Source organism: Apteryx rowi, unplaced genomic scaffold (genome assembly GCF_003343035.1).
Source record: "Apteryx rowi isolate R43461 unplaced genomic scaffold, aptRow1 scaffold_59, whole genome shotgun sequence".
Taxonomy (NCBI): Eukaryota; Metazoa; Chordata; class Aves; order Apterygiformes; family Apterygidae; genus Apteryx; species Apteryx rowi.
Window position 1 is genome coordinate 162,389 of NW_020450860.1, and position 19,838 is coordinate 182,226.

The following is a 19,838-nucleotide window of genomic DNA, read 5'->3' on the forward strand; positions in this document are numbered from 1 at the left end:
TTATTCCAAAGACACATTTATGAGATATGTTCCTGTGTCACATTTGTGCTGTATCTTTTGATGGTACTGTAAAAGTATCTGCAGAAACTGTGTTGTCATGTTCTTTGCGTATTTGGGGTTCTTTTCCCCTCTTTACATCGCAGAAGTATTCCATTTTGAATATTTGAGCAGTAAGTGGGTCGTTTAATTTTCTGTACTCCAAATACTTAACTCTGACCAAAATAGACAGCCATGGAGGCTTTACTGCTTACTTAGTTACTCAGTATTCTGTGGGCCCTTCATGCTGAAGGGAACGCACAGGTTGTCACTTGTGTCCCATCTCTCCTTATCTTTATTGGGTTCAGTCAGTGGAATTTTATTTATTTATATATTTTTGCAATAGAGCTCTGAGATATAGTGAAATTTGCTTCCTTGTGTTATATGTTAGAACAAGCTGATTCTTTTCAAACTGAGTTTGGATTCAGCTAGGAATGCTTTGCTGGAGCGGTGCACCAGTGGTATCGCAGACCCAAATGCGATCAGTCTTTTTCACAGTTCTTTATTTATCTGTGATGAACAAAGTCCTAAATGTTATCCTCCTGAGTGTCCATATTTTTAACTTTGAGCTGTAGAAGACCAAATGTTTTCCCTGTAGCACAAATAGGTCAAGGTAAGTTTTGGAAAGTGCTTTTACATGTAAATGGCTTTATTGAATTTCAGGATTAAGCATAGGTTTCAGCAGCTGTAAATTTGGAGGGGATCCTGATTTGTTAGACTGAAAAAGCTTGATAAGCTATGAATCGAATTCATTGAGAAAATCATCTTTTTGTTACTACAGCAACATAGGTGCTGAAACCAAAAAGTTATTCTCCAATTCTTCATAACTACCTGTCCATAACTGCAGTTTTTCTTTGGCATTGTTATGCATGTCTTTCACTCTTTTGTTTTTCTGTCTTTTTCTTCTTTTCTTAAATATATAAGCGTAGTTATTCTATCAGTGCTATAAAGCTTTCAACTCTTGGTTAGGGTTTTTTAATTCTTAAAAATTCCTGGCAAATACAGGAACATGTTAATGCCACATTACTTTCCTCAACACTGTTTGAGTTCTTTCCATTTCTAGTCTAACTTGATAAATTCTGAAAGATTAATGCTGGTCTCTTGTTTACTTTTCACACTTCTAATATTCTTTGGGGAAGAAAATTTCTCTGTGTGCAGCGTGGGGAGGTTTTTGTGGAGCTTTGACTGTTGTCTGGTTTCTTCAAGAAATTCCTTCAAAAAAAAATTTCTGGTTTACAGGAGTTTTTTTTTTTTTTTTAATCCCTGAATAGCATGGTAGGTAATTCTACTGCTTGCTGTTTGCCAAGTAAATGAATAAAAATATCCACAAATAAATGAGTTATTTTTAATTACAGAACTAAAAGTAAATAAATAAAATGACTTCAGCTTAAGTGGCTTTAAATTTTTTTAGGCTTGATTTATCCCTGGCAACTAATATTAGACCTTGCAGCTTGAGATCACTTGAGGGAAAGAGTGTATTGGCTTTGTTAAATGTGCAAAGAATCTTTTATGCTGCCTTCTTTTCATTTCAGTAATAACAGGTATTTTGAGGGTTGTATCTGTCTGCATTTTTTTACTTAATTGCTATAGCTTTTAACTTTCTATCAGCTATTATTCTGAGAGTGGCTGTCAGCCTGTTGAGCATTCAGTTGTGCAGTATTTCATTCAGGTATTAATTTTGCTACATACTGTAGACATGTCTTGGAAACAGTGAAATTTGTTCAGTTGTGCACCCAATGACTTTTTAATTATAGACTAAAGATATTACATTGACACTACAATCTAAAAATTAAGACATCTTATTGCATTCAAAGCAATAGGCAATAGATTAAAAAGTCAAATAGTCAAGTAGGTCTGCTGGTGAGTAATTAGTTTTATATATAAAGATACTGAGAATATTCCTAGAAATACCTTTTAAGGTAGTGGCTAGAAAGAGCATAAGTATAAAGTAAGTAGAAGGTATTTAGAAATGTAAAAGATCAATTTTCTTTTTCCCTTTGCATCCTTCTTTCTTTATTTACAAGAAAGCAAAACAGACTGTTGTAGATTGCTTTGAGCTCCCCAATGGAAAATAAGATAATGTGTCTGGGTTTTGGCTAGTGAAAGGTATGAACATATGGGCGTCTTTTAGAGTGTTAGAAGATAAGGAGTTGAACCAGTCTACCCTCTTTCAGATCATGCTTATGGAATAGAAATAGTTTAGTAAAATACACTAATCATCTGTATACCTTTCTCTGAAGCTCTAGGAAGGATATTAGAAATTCTTTGGAGTTATGCACTGCCTAAATCAAAAAGATACAGTATTTCCCTGGCTAGACCAAAGCAAACTATCAGTGCAGAGGCATTTCAAGTTGCCCGAAATACTTTCTGGTTCATTTTAGCTGAGTATCCAGATCTGGTTTTAGTCTCTAAATGATATGTGCAAGCTGCTGCTAGTGAAGTCTATAAAATTGGATGGCTTTTACTTCAAAGAGGCAGTTTCTGATGAAAACAGCTTTGCATTAAGGATGGAAGAAATAATTGCGGCTGAGACCACGTTTGCTTCTGTGTGTGTTTTTTTTGTTTTTTTTTCCTCTGTGTGTGTGTGTGTGTGCGCTTCAGTTCATCCCATTGAACTATAACTGCATATCTTCTCTAGTAATTTTTGCTCTTTAATTTTAAGTAAACTTTGAATAAGCAGATTGCCATTATCTGTCCTTATTAAGTCAGTTTCAGTTTTTACCAAGACTGCTATGTTACAGGAGGAAATTTGCCTGGGCTGGAGAGGCCTGGTCTCGGGAGTCCTTGCCCTTAGCAGCTGCACACAGGCTCTTCCAGATGCTCCTTGCTGTGAAGCAGAAGCTGAAAGGGCGGGAGGGAAGGGTGTCTTTATTTCAATTACTTGACTTACTAATTAGTAACTTAGTCAGCTCGACTGACTCCCTGTAAGATACTCTTTATTCTATGGCCTGGCTGCTCATTAGCTAAAATTTGTACATCTGTCTCGTAAACATGGATTTTGAAAAGTACTGCCAGTCTCCGAATACTGTACCTAACAATGCAGTGTTATCTGTATGTTAGTAGCTATTTTGCTCTTTAAAAATATCACCGGTACAAGATGGTGAAGCCCACTTCCGTAGAGATTCTGGAGATAAAGCTGATTCCAGTTTTTCCTTTATTGCGACACAAACAGCGATGAAAGAAAACCCCATCTTTGTAATTTGGGGCACTTACTTCTCTTGAATTTTGATGTAGAAGAGGAGCTTCCCACTGAATTAATCTTAGAACTTTGCTATTTTTATTAAGTTTTTTCTTTTTTTCCTTAAATTTTCATTGGATATCTGGCAAGATCAGTAGTATCTCCTAAACATGTTGGTAGGTAATGTGTGAGTATATAGTCGAAGAATGCACTGTAATAAACACTTTTGTGTAGGGTAGTAAAGGACTTACCTTTTATGTAGTGTCTTTCACAAATGCATGTATAACTGTACGAGCTTACAGCTATATTAGTGGAACTTCTGTAGATGTAAAATAATTTAAATCCTAATGTAGATGTTGTTTATATTTGTGGTAGGCCAGCATCTACCTTTGTCTTGTCATCCATCATTGCACTTTAATTGGAATTAACGTTGTACCTTAGTAAATAAAACCCTGATGGTGGAGGGTACTATTCAAACTTATAACGCATAGCAGTGTAGCAGTGTGATTTTAAATTAGAATTGCTAAAATGAGTTTTTTCCTCAAGCTTAATGATTTGTCAAAATGTCATTTTTATTGTCTTATCAGTTCATGTAAGAAAGAGGTTAAAAGTATTAAAAGATACCCTAGTTCTGGCACGTTTTGGTTATGCAAGTTAGTGAAGTTGGATGAGTACTTGAGCTGTATTTTTCCAGGCTGATCCAATAGACAGAGATCTTCTCTTGGAGACTCAAACATCATGATCGTTTTCCCTTTGGGCTAGAAATTTAGTTTTTATCTCTGTAACTATTACAGCCACCTGGGCTTGCTTTTTTTCCCTTGTAATTAAAACAAGCCTGAAGTTCCTCTCAGTTATTCGGATTTTAATGTGGATAACTCCTGTAGCAGCATCCAGAGACTTCCATCAAAATTAAACAGCACTTTGTGCAGCAAGACTTTGAGAACATGTAAAGATGCTGTTTGTGTTCTCCACTGTCTATTTATACTTGGTTGACCTAAAATAGCTAGGAAAAAGGTTGTACATGCTGGCTAGAAAATGTACCCACCCGGTTACACTGGATAATAGCAATTTCTTTGAGACATTGTATTTCAGAAACACAGTACTTATTCATGTTCACCCTATACTGTTTTCAAGTAATAGTCAAATCTTCCAAACATGTCTGGTAACCACAATGTTTGCCTTAAATGAGAGTTCCTTGCAGGTTGTCGCGGCTGACAAAGTTGAGCTTTATAAAAACCTGCTAAAATTAGCCAGCCCTTCCCTGCTGATCTCATGATATTGGAATAGACTCTCGTAAATGGTGTGTTTCTTACATTCGGTATAAATCCAACAGGGTATGCTTTGTTGAGATAATTGGATGTGGTGGACTCAAAAACTGCACCTTTATTTGCTTGTTGAGTTTCCTTTTAGATGTGTATCGCTAGTCAGGAAACAGAGTAAGGCAGAATACAGTGTAGAATGAGAGAGGCTTGAAGAAGCACTTCTGTCATAAGCTTGTGCACCATTACAGGGAACGAGCACCAGCAAATTATTTGCTGGAGATTTAAACAGTAGATGCGACTCGGCCTGTCCTGGTTCAGTTTTAATAACTGATTTTTATTTCAAACGAAGATGTGGGATTTTTTTCTTCCCAGGATTTCTTAGTGTAGTAATCCATAGGTTGAAATCCAGATTTCTAAATCTGAAATGTGAGGGGATTGTGGGAAGCAAATAGAGAAGATCCCCGTTTGGAAGTGTGTGCTTCGTAGATCTGATAGCAGATCTTTCAGTTTTGTTTATACGAACCAGCCACCTTTTTCAGCTGCACACTAAGGGCAAAGGCAGCATCTAGAAATCGATGTTAGAAGAATTTGTCAGTTTTAGTATTCTAGCGCTGTAGCTGAGCTGTCTCAGCAATGAAAGCACAGAAACTCTTCACATTCCTGTTTCCTTTTTCCAAAAAAAACCCCTTTAAATCTTACTTTTTATTTAATTGTATTGTTCTCATCTTTGACCTTTTAATGGCTAGTTTGGAACCTCTGATCTGGAAACTTAGGAAAACTGTGTGTTTTCAAAGGGTTCCAGATCCAGTAATGCTGTTTCTCCTGTTTGGTGTTTTATGGTGCTTGTGTCTCAAAATTGAGCTGCCCCTGTGGTAACAGGCATGTTTTATGGTAGGACATAAGTCTTTAGGCGCAAGCACGTTCAAGGTCTGTGAATTCTCACTTTTTGCCGGATCTGACAACTCAAGTTGGCACTTGTGGGTGTGTTAGATACGCACTTGCTCAGTGACCTTGTAGATGAAGAGGCATTTATCAGCTACATCCATTTTTCTTTTATTTTTCTGTTGTCTTTGAAGAGAGGTTCCATCTTGGGTTTGTTTTTTGTTGTTGTTTGTTTTGGTTTGTTTTTTTAAGGAATTTTAAGTTCTGCTGAGTAGTTTGGCTCAGATGGGGTATAAGAGTGTGTGTGTGTGTTTGGTCATGTTACAGAAAAGTTTCATTTGAGTGAAAAATCATGTAAGAATTTCAGTTACTTAATGACCCGTTTCATTCTTTGTGATTCAGTGTAAGTTGATTGTTCTAACTTTGTAGATTTCCATGAATTTTGTTCCACATATGTATTAAAACTTGTGCTTTTTCTGTATCACAAATAGGTGGAATTAATTGTCCATGTCTCGTTACAACTACAGTCTTAGAAAAAACACTAATTTACTTGATATTAAACCACCACTTAAAATGATTAGTGTGTTCTTTCATATAGAAGCCAAACTTTTGTTGGTATTCAGGTTTCTTGCGCAGGAGCTATGTGATCATTCTACAAGCAGTAATTAGACGTAACTTGATGGTTAATGGGGCTCTCCATTTGCGTTCTCCTAACAGTATGCTGGTAGTCCACTGAGATTCTTTTCAGGGCACACTTGGCCTTCTAACAGTTTATGCCTTCTTTTACAGGGCACAAAGCTATGGATAATAATGGAATATTTGGGTGGAGGATCAGCTTTAGACCTTGTAAGTATATGCATTTTGCATTTTAAGTACCAGTGGTAAAACTTAGTTCATTGTGCTTTCATATCTCTTTATAAAAATCCAGTCTCTGGAGGCTGCTGATGTTACATCAGCGCTACACTGTAATGCTCCAAAAAGTGTAAATTGGTATGGTAGTTCTGTTATATATTTTCCTCGCATTGAGTTGATATTGATTTTTGTTTTTGCTGCTTGTCTTCTAAGCACTAGGAAGTGTCCGTTCATTTTCAGTCAAAGGGCAGCAAACTGGGATTTTTACTATGAGGAGAAGTACTGTTCTTGCCCTCTTCCTCCCCCCCCTCCCCTGAATCCCCTGAAGTAGCATATTCATTACACTTAAATTCAAACGTTTCCTTCGGGACTGGGTCTCAAGAATGAATGTTGTGTGTGCTCACAGAGTACAGTTAATTTTAACTGGCTAAAAGGTGTTGGCTTTTCCATTTTCAGATATTTACAGTTAAACATGAAAGTGCCTTTTACTTAAAATAATGTAGCATTCATGAAGGATGTAGCTTGTTTAAAAAAAAAAAAAAAAAAAAAAAGCACAGTCCACTGTACGTGGATGTGGTTTCCCCCTACTTGCAGTACAGCTCCGCCTCAACTGTAAAGCTCGGACCCACCCTTTCCTGTAAGATAATATAACTCAGTCTTTGTTTGTGTGATTCCGGAGTAAAAATACTGTCTCTTTAGTATTACAGGATAGTCTTAACTGTGCAGTTGCTAACATTGGTCCTGTCTGCAAAAGTTAAAATATGTGCTTAGCTTCACAAATCTGTTCAAACTTCCCTGGGAAGTTTTGCTGCATCAGCTCAGCTGTAGGAAGGCAAAGGCAGAGTAATTGTGCATAGCATGTGGTAGTCTGTCGTTTGGAACTTAGTCTTTTTGAAGAAGTGGCTGTGAGATAACTTATTCTTCGTTAACGTTTTCAGATAGCTTTATAGTCTTCTGTGAAGTGTCAGAAATAAATAGCTTTGAGTAGTGTTCACTGGTTTCAGTTGCCCTTTAGGGGGATAAAACCTTAATTTTTGCCTCATTGGCTTGATAGCTCCCTGGTGTTCTTTGTTTCACTGCTGGAGTTTTTTGGGTTTTTTTTTTTTTTTGGTTTTTGTTGTTTTTTAGCAGAATCACACACCTTAATTGTTTCTGTTTTATTTAGATAGCTTTCTGTGGTTACTAGCTTTACATTTAGTCCATACAAGGAGTTTTGCAGTAGTACGTTATGTTCTAAATGAAAAACAAGCATGGAATCAAAGATATTGGAACATGAAAAAATAACGGATTGTTAAATTGTAATCATACACAGTCGATAGATTCATTTATTTTGAAATAAACCTGAGTTTCATAATTCACTTAATCTAAAATGCAAAATTCTGTGTGCAGGCTTTGGGAAACTAGAACTTCTTCGAAAGTTAATTAGCTTTTCATGTGGATTGTATGGTGAGGACAGTGCATATCATATACATTGAAAATGCAGTTAATATTTTTTCTTATGTATTGTCAGTACAGGAGACTTAAAGATGATTTCTATGACACTTATTTCTGGGAGAATATTGAATCTTCATTTTTATGAATTCTGTTAGCTTTTTTACAGCAAAAAAATGTTTCAAGTTTAAGTTTTAATTAACATGTGTTTTTTCTCTAAAGCTGCGGGCTGGCCCATTTGATGAATTCCAGATTGCTACCATGCTAAAGGAAATCTTGAAAGGTCTTGACTACCTACACTCGGAGAAGAAAATTCATAGGGATATAAAAGGTGTGTGACACTTTAAATGTGACTTTGTTCAAGTCCTAAAAATCATAGGAGCAATATTCTAAATTAGGTACTGTATTATTTTCCTTTGGCAGCTGCCAACGTCTTGTTATCAGAACAAGGAGATGTTAAGCTTGCTGATTTTGGAGTTGCTGGGCAGCTGACAGATACGCAAATTAAGAGGAATACCTTTGTTGGAACTCCGTTTTGGATGGCACCTGAAGTTATTCAGCAGTCGGCATATGACTCAAAAGTAAGTGTAATAGTAGAAAATCTTTGCTTCCTATCTGTAGTTCCAACAGAATTTTGGATAAGAAAATTAAAAGTCGAATTAGATTGTTTTTATGCTGTAATTGCGTGTCATTAGTTCCATGCAAAACCCATGAAAACTCACCTAGTAAACTGGATGCTTTGAAGTTAAGATTGTTTCAGAGAAACTCTCTGGATGCTCTCAGTGTTGTGTATTTGTTTTTGTTTTTTTTAATTTCAGTTCAGTGTTTCTCATTTAAATTCAAACAGTGATAAAATTCTCACAAATTAGAATACCACCAGAAGGAATCAGCTTATTTAAAACCAAGATGGTGGCTGAAATTTTGTCCTGTTCCCCCCCCCCCCCCCCCCACTTTCAAAGGGTAAGATTCATGTCATAAAAATTAAATTTTTTTTAAGGGTAGTTACCTGTTTTAAGCTGGCCTTCTAGGCTTCCTCTCTAGTGTCAGAAGAGAGAGATTTGAGTTGCCTGTGTCTTTCCACTAGCTACAGAAACCTGGCTTATGCTAACACCTGTGTTTTAGACAGCAGTGTGAGATTAAACCTAGTCTTAGCATTTCTCTGTGTACTCTGCCAGTAAGTGTTGGCCTTTAATACATCATTTCATTTCCAAAACTTGTTGTGAGCCAGTTTAGCCAGTGTCAGACTTGAAGGAATTCCACCTACGTGTCGCAGGGTTTTTTGCTGATAAGGAGGAGCATGTGCACGCAGTAGTAGCTTTCATGTTCAGGGTTTGAGGTGCAACTGTAATATTCTCTGGGACATTTCTGGAAAGCGCTCTACCTTGTTTTAAAAAGGCTTTTTGTCCAGTCCAAGTGAAAATCATTCCTTTTATCCTTGCCTTAAGTAAATTAACTGTACCACTCCTTTATTCACATTCTGTCAGCAACCCAATCTCCTGCTTTCCTTATCTTCTCCATGAGTTGCAAGAGCCATGTCCTCTCCCCTTACTTTCTTTCTTTACCAAAGGCTGGTGGAAAGCACTGAAAATATAAGCCTTTGTGTAGAACAGATAAACATTGGACAGTTCACTTTTTTTTTTCCCCCTAGGCTAGTACTGGTAAGTATTTTGGCATCTGGCCCAAATTTTAACCTTTCTCCTCTCTCCATTTAAGAATGGCAGAAAATAAAATGGAAATGTATGTGCTTTTTTTATAATGGCAGAGATTTACAAGTCTTGCCCCTTCTTTCAAAAAGTTTTGCTCCTAAATACAACTGTTGCTTATGCTATTTCATTAATGTACAGTGAGCTAGTTGAATTCATCAATACTAAATACAAATATTTTAATTCTTGTGAGAAAAGAATTTCACAGTCTCTAACACATTTCGATGTAAGGACAGTCTTGTTTGCAATACTTATCTGCTAAAATAAGTATCTTCACTTACAGTATTCTTCAGAAGCTTACACAGTAAAACTGGGGTTTCAGACCTTTTAGGAATTTGGTGTTGCAGGTCTAACTAGAGTTGTTGATCGTTTCCTAGCTAAATTCCTTAAGTAGTCTGCTGGGAAAGAATTGAGTGATCACCTGCTGGATTTGGTTGACTCCTCTGCCCTGTTTCTTTACAGAGTGAGGTGTTGAACAAGGTTGGATACTAAAGTGCATATGTAGTTTAAAGTAATGCCAGCATGCAGTTTTGCTATCTAAACAAAAACTGAATTACACTTAGGAAATTCATGGCAGTTCGTAGTTCATTATATGGAAAAAAGTCATATGAAGATTAACGTTTCTGAAGCTTTTTCCAAAAGTATGTGTCTTTTAGGTACACATTTAACATCGTAGGCAAACTGGTGGTGGTGTATACGTTTGCCAAAGTTACTAAAGACACGTTAAATCAGATTATTAAAAAGAATCTTTGTGCATCATCCACTTATACCAACATTAAGTTTGATGTGGTATACACAAAGCTTTCGGTTACTAAATACTTTGTCATGGTGGCCCTTAGCTTTGTACTTAAAATTAACTTTTCCCTTTCTCAGGCTGACATCTGGTCATTGGGCATCACTGCTATTGAACTAGCCAAAGGGGAGCCACCCAACTCGGATATGCATCCCATGAGAGTCCTGTTTCTCATTCCGAAAAACAATCCTCCGACTTTGTTAGGAGAATTCAGTAAACCTTTCAAAGAATTCATTGATGCATGCCTGAATAAGGACCCAACATTTGTGAGTAGAGAAAAGTATGCGCGTGTGTGCACATGGGCTTTTTTTTCCGTCGTTTGGGGTTTTTTTTGGTTTGGTGCTTTTTGAGGGGGTGGTTTGTTTTGTTTCTTACCCTTTCTAATGCATCGTAGTCAATTCAAATAATTTTAAAGACCATGCTTTCCACTGTAAATGATAGCAGTGCTTTTTTAATGTCTGTCTTCCCATCCCAGTCCCTTCAGTTTAAAATAAAAGGGGGAGGGGAGGTAACCAAAGAAATGCTAATGCCAGAGGCAGCTTCCTAAGAGGCAGGCTGACTTGGGATTATGTCGGAAGAGAGAAGCCTGAACAGGAGAGAGAATCTTGAATCTTTTCTCCAGCAAAACTTTTACTGTCTGGATTCTGCTTACAAGGAAACGTTGCATTGGAGAATTTTGATTAGTCATTTTCCTGGGTGTGTACTTCTTAACGTAGAAGAATAAGCAGTGTAGTCTCTGTGCAACTTGATCATATTTTTAGAGTGCTTGTAAATGTGGATTACTGGCTTTTCTTCCTGTTTGCACTAAATTCCTGATACTGTACGACTTAGGTCTGGAAGTCGGTTATCGTACTAAATCTCCCCTACTAACGTATAAAATCACAATATGTTAGCAAAAGGTTAAATATTTAAAGTGTTTCTTACAGCGCCCTACAGCAAAAGAACTTCTGAAGCACAAATTCATTATGAAAAATGCCAAGAAGACTTCATATCTGACAGAACTCATTGATAGGTTTAAGAGGTGGAAGGCAGAGGGACACAGCAGTGATGAATCTGATTCCGATGGTTCTGATTCGTAAGTTCATTTTCACAGTTTAGTCTGGGTTTGGTGGGTTTTTTTTTTTTTTTTTTTGAGTGTTACTGAAGCACGTGTGTTGCAGTTTATGTATATAATTCACTCCTCTTCTATCTTTGTTCAGTATGTTTTGCATTAGTCCTAACCTTTTGAAGGGAATCCTTTGTTTGAACCTAAAGACTAATGCATAAATCGGGCTATGCACTCATTACCTCTTTAAATGTTTTCTCTTCAAACTCACATAGCACTTATACAGAAGTGAAATTATTCCCTAGTCTCAGGTTAGTGGTCACACCAAAAAGAATGCAACACAATTAGAAATATTGCAGAGCAAGGTTGAGGTCTATGAAGAAGTTTGCACAATGCCTGTGGAACAACATACATTCTGCAAGTCTCTTGTTTTTCTGGATATCAGATAACTTTTAAATGGGAAGCCACGGGTGAAGGTAAGCTTTATGGGTAGCCTACATCTATTTGCTTTGATCAGGCTTTAACTTATTCAGTCTCTGAAGTTTGTTTTTTCTAAAGTTCAGTTAAAGTTTCAGTGCACACTCTTCTTATTTTAAGGTATACTGAACTAATCCATATAGGTTTATTGTGTATTTGGGTTACCTATGCTGCTTAGCGTTATGTTGTGGCTAGTGTTATGTAGATGGTATCCTTTTTCTTCAGGGAGTCAAGTAACAAAGAAAATAATTCTCATCCTGAGTGGAGTTTTACTACAGTTCGAAAGAAACCAGATGCAAAGAAGCTGCAGAATGGGACGGTATGTACGGTCTGAAAAGTTCTTCTTCAAAGTGCTGGTTGTGAAGCTATTGTAAGGAGCATGTTCATAAATACTAGCAATTATTTTTTCATAAGAATTGACTACTTTTTTTGTAATTCAACACACAAAGCTTGTTAGTGATAATTTTCGAAGTTAATGTCAGCCTCAATTGCAGAAGATACCATATAGTAATAGATTAGTATCTGTTTCATAGAGAGGTGAATTTTAAAGGTTTGTGTAATATTAAACAGAAGCAGAATAGAACTGTGACAATGTATGACATTGTTTCAGAAATGTCATCTGGCATCTATTGCCACATCACGTAACATTTGTTGATGTACTGTATGCATCATTGTTTTGTGGTTATATTTCATGGGCTTTGCTGAATAGAGCTGAACTTTCAAAATCATGTATGCTATGTTAAGTGCAACATATACACTGTATAGCAGTATATTAAAATAACATGCATTTGCTAATTTTTAGGATCAAGATCTTGTTAAAACCCTGAGTTGTTTAACAATGATAATCACCCCTGTGTTTGCTGAGGTAAGTCTTAATTTAAAAGCCCCTTTGAAAGTATTACCCAAGTGTTTGATAAATTTTGTAAGCTTTATCTGTTTTGGTCTATTACTCAGCTTAAACAGCAAGACACAAATAATGCTAGCAGAAAGAAAGCAATTGAGGAACTTGAGAAAAGTATCAATATGGCAGAAGCAACATGTCCAGGGATCACAGATAAAATGGTGAAGAAACTTATGGAGAAATTTCAGAAGTAAGTTAAGGGATTTTTGTGTGCATTTAAAAAAAAATGCTTTATTTTAAAAGGAAAGTTTAAAATGAAGTACCTACATTCAGGAAAGGTTGGTTAAATTTGAATACTCCGTATGTTAGGGAAACTTGAGTAGAATTTTGTGATAAGTGTTAGATCTGTTACATCCAGGAATTTAAACTTTTAGCTCTGTTGGTCATATGCAACACTTCTGGTTATTGCAACTAAAATTAATTGTGACAATTGCTTTTTATGCTCATTTAGTGCTGCAGTTTTACTGTAGTTGTTATACTTTGCTTCTTTTAATTTAGCCAGTAACTTTATCTTAAATATATTTGTAGCAAGTAAGGAAGCAAGAGAATATGTAATTTGATTTATCTTTTTAGGGAATGTTTCCTTGAGAATGTCAATTCTGGTGTGGGGTTTTTTTTGTTGCTGTTTGTTTTTGTTTGTATTTTCATGTGAACTGTTGAGATGAGGGCATGTGCTTGTTTTAGTGATGCACTGACCATTATGTGCTGTTAGCGAAGCTGAAACATAATTAACAAAATTCTTACTTGCGTTTTTTTTATTTGCAGATTTTCTGTTAATGACTCATCCTAAGAAACTTCACATAATTGACTGCTGTTTCGTATGGACCCAGTGAAACCCACCAAACTACTTCAAGCTTGGCAGTGCTTAGCTCATGAGCTCCTTGTGCCTTTTGGATCTTTGCAACATATTGATGGTGATTGAGGATTTGAAAGAACCTACTCAACTATTTTGTGGCAGTGCACATGGTTTTATATTTTCAGGAAATTATTTTGTAAAGAACAACTTTTAATATTGTAGTTTCACCTGTTTAATCTGATAAATGTTGAGGTGCAGTTTTGCTTTTAGAAATAACCATTACTTTAGTTAATAGGAAGTGCAAGTACAGTATGTTTTTGATGCTATTTTGTTCCTGTACACAGGGATGTACAGGTCTTTTGTATTCATGAGTTAAACTTTTGTAAATCACTAACGAGCTTCTGAGAAAATAGCTTTTTCACAAGCGTATTCAAAACGTGTAACATAGTGGCAAAGGTATTGCTGTAGCACCTGCTTCAACCAGCATAGAGTTTTCATGCCCTGAAAAATAAACCTGCAACAGTATCTACTATATTTCTAAATTGGTACAGTATTTTAGGCAGCTCTATGATTACATATATTTGAGAGCAATATGTCACTAGTTTGCAGGTGATATGTAGCAACAGGAGTATCCTGATGTATAGTACATGTATTACCTTTTAGCGCAGGTTTTGAAGTAGTAATTCAATCTTATTCATCATGGTAGGAAAATTAAAGCAATACAGTTGAGGGGGTGGGGCTTTTGGCAATAATGGACAAAAACTGAAGTCCAATTTAATTTAATTTAATTTTTTTCCTCTGAGTATACATGCCTGGGTGGAAGGGAGCCAGAGAAGCTGAGCGTCGCATGATACATACCTCACAAGCAGGTATAAGCATAACACCAGCGTTCTGTGTGGTGGTGTTGTTTCTCCTGTAAGATATTTATACACGTTTTTGTTCTTAAGTACATTAGATACAGTGCATCAACATAATTTGTTTATAATTTTCTGAAAGTGTATTTTAAATATGTATTTACCAGTTAATATGCAAATAACTGAGTTATAGATATTCTTTCACAAAAAGGTAGTAACTGTGCAGTACGGAGTGATTTTTTTTTTTTTTTTTCCTCATAAAAAGTATAGGTAAGACTATAAAGTTGCTTTCAGTTATATATTTATGGTACTGCTAGATGGGTAATATCTTTTTCTGTTTTTTTGTTTCTTGGTTTTGGTTTTTTTTTGGTTTGTTTTCCTTTTTCAACCCAGTATGTATATTATGCTGAAGTTTTGGGACGTTTTTCAGTACTTAGCAGTGGAATTGTTGGTGTAAATTTATTTTTGATAAAGGCTGGGTGTGTTTATTTTATGGTTCAAACCTGCACATTTTGTTTTTGCACAAAAGTCATTTTAAAGAATCTGAAATATATCTGCCAAATATTGAAAAAGTAATGGTGTGCAAGTAAATACTGCATTTTTAGTCAAATGTTGCCATTACATCGTTTTTATATAAAGGACACTTGTGAGAGATGGTGGTTAGATATGCCAAGGACAATTATTTTCAATGGTGCCTACACTGTAAAAATTACTTTTAACTCCTTGTTTTAATTTTAAAAAAAATGTTTCTGTTTAAATCTTTCATCTGCTATATAACTGAAATTCGATTAGAATTTATATCTGAGAAAAAAGTCTGGAAATAGTTTTTGAAAACAATAATGTTATGGATTAAATAAATATTTTTATAAATGTAAAAGCAGCAAAAGTTGTAAATACAGTTGATCTGAAGCTTTACAAAATAACTGCATCACAGAAACAAATTGTAGTGTTCCTCTAGCTTCTGTAGTTGTTAGTCTTGTAAATCTGTTTATAGATGAAGCTTATTTCAATGTTTTGGGAGGTTTTAAATGGTTTAAAAATAAATATTTAAGTTCTGTAAACTTTCATGAGCTTGTTCTGTTGTGCATTTTATTCTGGATCTTAGTAAATGTGCAAAGGTATGGATATACCTCTTATAAACTTGTGTTGTAGTTGAGCAAAACTGTTCCTTGCACAGAGTTGCAGGGGTGTTTTGAAAAGGTCTGGGTCCCCCCCATGCTGTTCTTGTCCGGAGGATGCCCGCCAGCTGCTGCGCCCCCGGGGACGCTCACAGCCGGAGCAGCGCCAGGGTTCGGTTTGATCTCATGCCTAAAGAGGAGTCGTCAGGATCTGTGTGCTCAGATGAACGTGCGGTGCCGGTGCCGGTGACAACGCTGTAGAGTGTTTTTTTTTTTTTTTTTTTTTTTTTTTAAACCTTCTGACATCAACATGAACTCGCTGTGCATTCAAGGTACAATAAGGTCTGCGCCACAGTTACCTCGGCTTTACTTCAGCAGTCTCATCCCAGATCTTATTTCAGAGAGCCATACTCAATTCGCAGAATTAAAAACATGTTTTTACTTCTGTGTCGCTTCCCTTAAGGCGTCCTTTTATACAGGAGGCCGAGGGGAGAGGTGAGGGGAATTTCTCCCAAATTTTGTAATGGGTGGCTCTGCCCTCTTAATGGAGGGGCTTTAATCTATGCAACCCTAACGATTCTGAGTAGCTGAGGTTACTGAGTTTAAAGAGAAAATTGAAACCTGCCCTATTTGTGCTATGACTGTAACAAGCCGAATTATGGTGCCTCTTCTTTTCTTGTGAAATGGGTGGGACGTATACCTACCTCATAGGGCAGTGTGGGGATTCATTAATCCACGTATGTATAGAACAGCCTCGTGCTCTTTATGATACAGTCCATTCAAGAAACCGTTTTATTGCACTGCATATGGCATTTCAGCTCCTAAAGTCTCTGTGCATCCTAAGACTGTAATTTAACTCTTAAGAATGGATGTCTGTATTACTGGTTTCCAGAGCAGAGTTGTCTTTCTGGCCCCCCCCCCCCCAGCCCCCATGTGTTAGTTATTGATGAACTGTGTAACTTAATCAGCAGTATTCTGTTGCTGGCAGATAGCTAATGGAAAGATTTATCAAAATATTCATGGAGGAACCATCCCGTTTGTTACATTTTACCACTGTAGACTGAGAAGAATTTGATACTGAAGTAGTCTTAAAGTAGTCTGAATCACAGAATGGAGAAATGTATTTGGTCTTTGCTGGCTGAGTCCTTTATCAGTGTAAGGATTCTTAAAATCCCTGGTCTGATTCCTCTAATACACTTTTGTACAGTGAACGTGTAATCGTAATAAACCTGTTCTTGCATTCAATTGAATGTGTAGTCAAATAGGAAAGTAGGTAGAGTCTTAATGTTTGCACAAAGTTTAGCAGTTGTTAAAGGTATGATTTTTATCACACTGTTTTATGATTTAACACTGGAATAAAATTATTTTCCTCTTTGCAAAGTTGTAGTGTTATGTATGTTGGCTTGCCTTATTTCATATTTTCCAATAATGAAGTTACACTTAAATATGGAGATTAATTAAACACATTGGAGAAATACTAAAACAGGTTTCAAAGTTCTTTAATGTTAGTTTTAATATATACTGTGTACCTTTTTGCTGCTTTTATATCCTGTCATATACACCATATATACCTGAAGAGTTGCCAAATATCTTGCATTTTGAATTTCAAGAGTAGCTTTAGCTGTAGTGGTATATTTTAGTAACCCCTCATTGCTTCAGTCCAGATGCATGGAGTAGCTGAAGATGTTTTGACACTAACGGTGCTTGGTCCCTCTCACCCCCCCTTAATACCAGTTACTTTCATAAGGACTATAAAATCTGGCGTTTTCCCTGATATTGCTATCTTTCTTTCACTATCAACAGACCAAATCATTCCATGTTACTGTTCCACACTCTTTTTTTGCCTAGTGATAATCATTTAATAGCTGTTCTATGTCTTTTCTGACCTCCTTTTTGGTAAAAAGGGCTGAGAAGGTACCATACTGGTACTATGAGGAAGAACTTACTCTGGTGTTATTTGGGTTCTGCCTTGACACGTAAGCCACTGCTTCCTGTGATTATTCCTCTGTCAGTCTGAGGAAAACTAGTTTATGCAATCAGTTTAGGTTAAGAATGGTAATTTCTGTCACTTACTCACTGGCTGCTTTGTTCCTCTGCTATTGACCATCGTGTAGGATGTGCTAAGTCACATTGTGCACAGCGTGCCCCAGCACTCTCTAGTCCATGGAAAAATCCAAAAATAGTTCCCAAGTCCTTGTTCCTCCTTCTCAAAGCTAGGAGGAGGCCCCTGCTATCCTGTTCTTCCCAGCACGGTCTTCTGTCTCGAATGCCAGTGCCGGCAGCTCCTGGAGGTGAGCAGCGTAGCTGTGCTCTGATCCCCCGCGGGAGGGCTGCTGCCTCGTCGGGGCCGTGCTCGAAGGAAAGCTGGCCTGGGCCAGCCTTTGCCTGTGCCTCCATATGCTTTGCCTGTGAGTTTAAAGTATAACCCTTTAAGGGACACTGTCTGAAGGCTGTATGTACGTTTTGTATTTGAAACGCTGCTCCTTTTCTCTACCAAATCATGCGTGTAGACTGCCATACTTAAATGCTGTATTGAGAGGTGATTCTTGCCCTTTCCCAAGTGTGGAGCTTTGGGAAAGGGAAGAAACAGCTCTGCTTTTTTTTAATAGCCCCTGTGCCTGTTCCGGAGCAGCATGTGGGGTCCAGGTAGTTCACAGCTTTTTCAGCGCTGGCTGGCCTTGAGCAAAAGCAACCCTAGTGTGCCCTCTTGTTGATCTAACACAGTTCTTTGGGCAACCAACCAAGAATGTGGTTGTTTTGAGCAGCATTCAGTGAATCCAGGCAAGGCTGCTGTCGCCAAGACACTGAAAGCACAGAGGGAGCCAGCAAGCAGCAGAGAGAGGGAAACCAGCCTGGCAGCGCGGTGGAGCATCCCCGGCTGCCCAGGAGCCCTGGGGTGCGGAGGAAGGTGGCTGAGGTTGCCTGCGGCGTTGGAGGTGCAGCTTCCACGGGGGCCAGCTGCTGCAAAGAGGAACGCAAAGCTCAGGTGTGAGCAACTTGGCTTTACTGTCCAGCTTCTAAAACAGAGAACAGAGATGTGCAGGGTGCGGCCGTACCCAGAAGCCTGCTTCTCCTTACTTTGCAACTAACCTTTTTTCTGTCTTTCCCCCAGCTTCCTCATTTCTGAAATCCATTCTCGCAGGCCGCAGTGATTATTGCAGCTGTGCATTTACTGGGCTGGTGCTCTCCTTGCAGTGACATCCTACAGAATCTTACAGGGTTGTTCTTAAAGAAAAATAATAAAATCCTCCCCTAAAATCTTACAGAAATAGCATCATTCTTTAGTTGTCTGGGACCTCTTTCCTGTGTGGGTTTCCCATAGTTCTAGGGTAAGCAAGTCTTTTTTTTTTAAATAAATACACTTCTACTTCAAGCATTTTATACCTTTGCCCTTTCAGGGGACAATGAATAAATCATTTTCCCGCCACCCTATGGATTTTAAGAATTCCCCTCTCCTGCTTCTTCTTTATAACTTTATAGAAACAGCCCTGGTAAAAATAACATTGTGCTCGTGTAGCAAATAGAAACGTTTAGAAGCACCATGGTTACAGCAAGCTTCCTAATGCCAAGGGTGAGCACCAGCTGCCTGCTTTTTCCTGCCCCCTCCTGTGATCTTCTTCCCCCATGTTGCTTGATGAGGCCTGGTTCAGGGGAGCGAGGGGCCCGGCTGTGAGCCTCGCCCCCCGGATCGGAGCAGTGCACGGAGGGGCCGCGGCCCTGGAGCTGCTGCTAGAGCACAGGGGCTAATGGGCGTAAGGAAGGTGCCGCCGCGGAGTCAAGTTCATTAACCCTTTTCTGAGAAATCTCTGCGGGATGCTGCTAAAGTGATTTGTGAGCACTGCTGTGGTATTTCTTGTCGGAAGGATGATGCTCAAAACTGGCTGGGGAAAAGACAGAGCTGTTCGCACCCAAACGTGCCACCCCGTCCGGCAAGGACCAGGTACCGGCCTGCAGCCCCGGCTCTGCACTAGGGCAGCAGCCGCGTCCGGCAGACAGGCAGCTCCCAGACCTGGTCCGTCCCCTCTGAAACCCCACTGACAATCCTGCTCCTCTTCCCACAGAGACACCCTGGAGCTGAACCCCCCTGGGGTTGTGTGGGAAAGCTCCGGTGGTGCTTCCAGGTGGGGTGCAGGGGATGGGTATATCCAATGGTGCCCTCATTGTCCACGAACACCCTCTACAGCTAACTAACGGCACGCACACGACACGAGCCCACCCCGACGCTCCGCGAGGAGCAAACAGCTCGCTGAGACGCTAGGTGAAGTAACTGGCGGCCCCCCGGGGAGTCCTCTCCGCCGCGGCGCCGGTGGCCAAGGCCACTTCCTCGTCCTCTTCGTCCAGCTGGAGGCTGCCGGAGGAGAGCCGCAGCCGGGCGGCAGGCGAGGGCCACGGCCGGCCATAGCGGGCGCCGCACTCGGCGGCCAGCAGGTCGGGGTCGGAGTCGCTGGACTCGGTGCTGCTGCCCACGCAGCGCTCGGCGGGGCGGCGCGGCCCGGCCGGGAGCCCCTGC

The 19,838-nt window shown here is 38.7% G+C and overlaps 1 protein-coding gene across 1 annotated transcript in view; it reads left to right on the top strand.

The window, feature by feature from the left end:
* The window catches only part of STK26 (serine/threonine kinase 26), a 16,695-nt gene extending 1,418 nt beyond the window's left edge, over window positions 1–15,277 (top strand). Inside the window, exons 3-11 of the mRNA XM_026082715.1 lie at window positions 6,148–6,204; window positions 7,864–7,972; window positions 8,065–8,222; window positions 10,218–10,403; window positions 11,064–11,212; window positions 11,885–11,978; window positions 12,462–12,524; window positions 12,614–12,750; window positions 13,326–15,277. Of these exons, the coding sequence (XP_025938500.1) occupies window positions 6,148–6,204; window positions 7,864–7,972; window positions 8,065–8,222; window positions 10,218–10,403; window positions 11,064–11,212; window positions 11,885–11,978; window positions 12,462–12,524; window positions 12,614–12,750; window positions 13,326–13,350 (978 nt within the window). The 3' untranslated portion in view covers window positions 13,351–15,277. The remainder of the gene's footprint in view (window positions 1–6,147; window positions 6,205–7,863; window positions 7,973–8,064; window positions 8,223–10,217; window positions 10,404–11,063; window positions 11,213–11,884; window positions 11,979–12,461; window positions 12,525–12,613; window positions 12,751–13,325) is intronic.
* The last annotated feature ends 4,561 nt before the right edge of the window (window positions 15,278–19,838 follow it).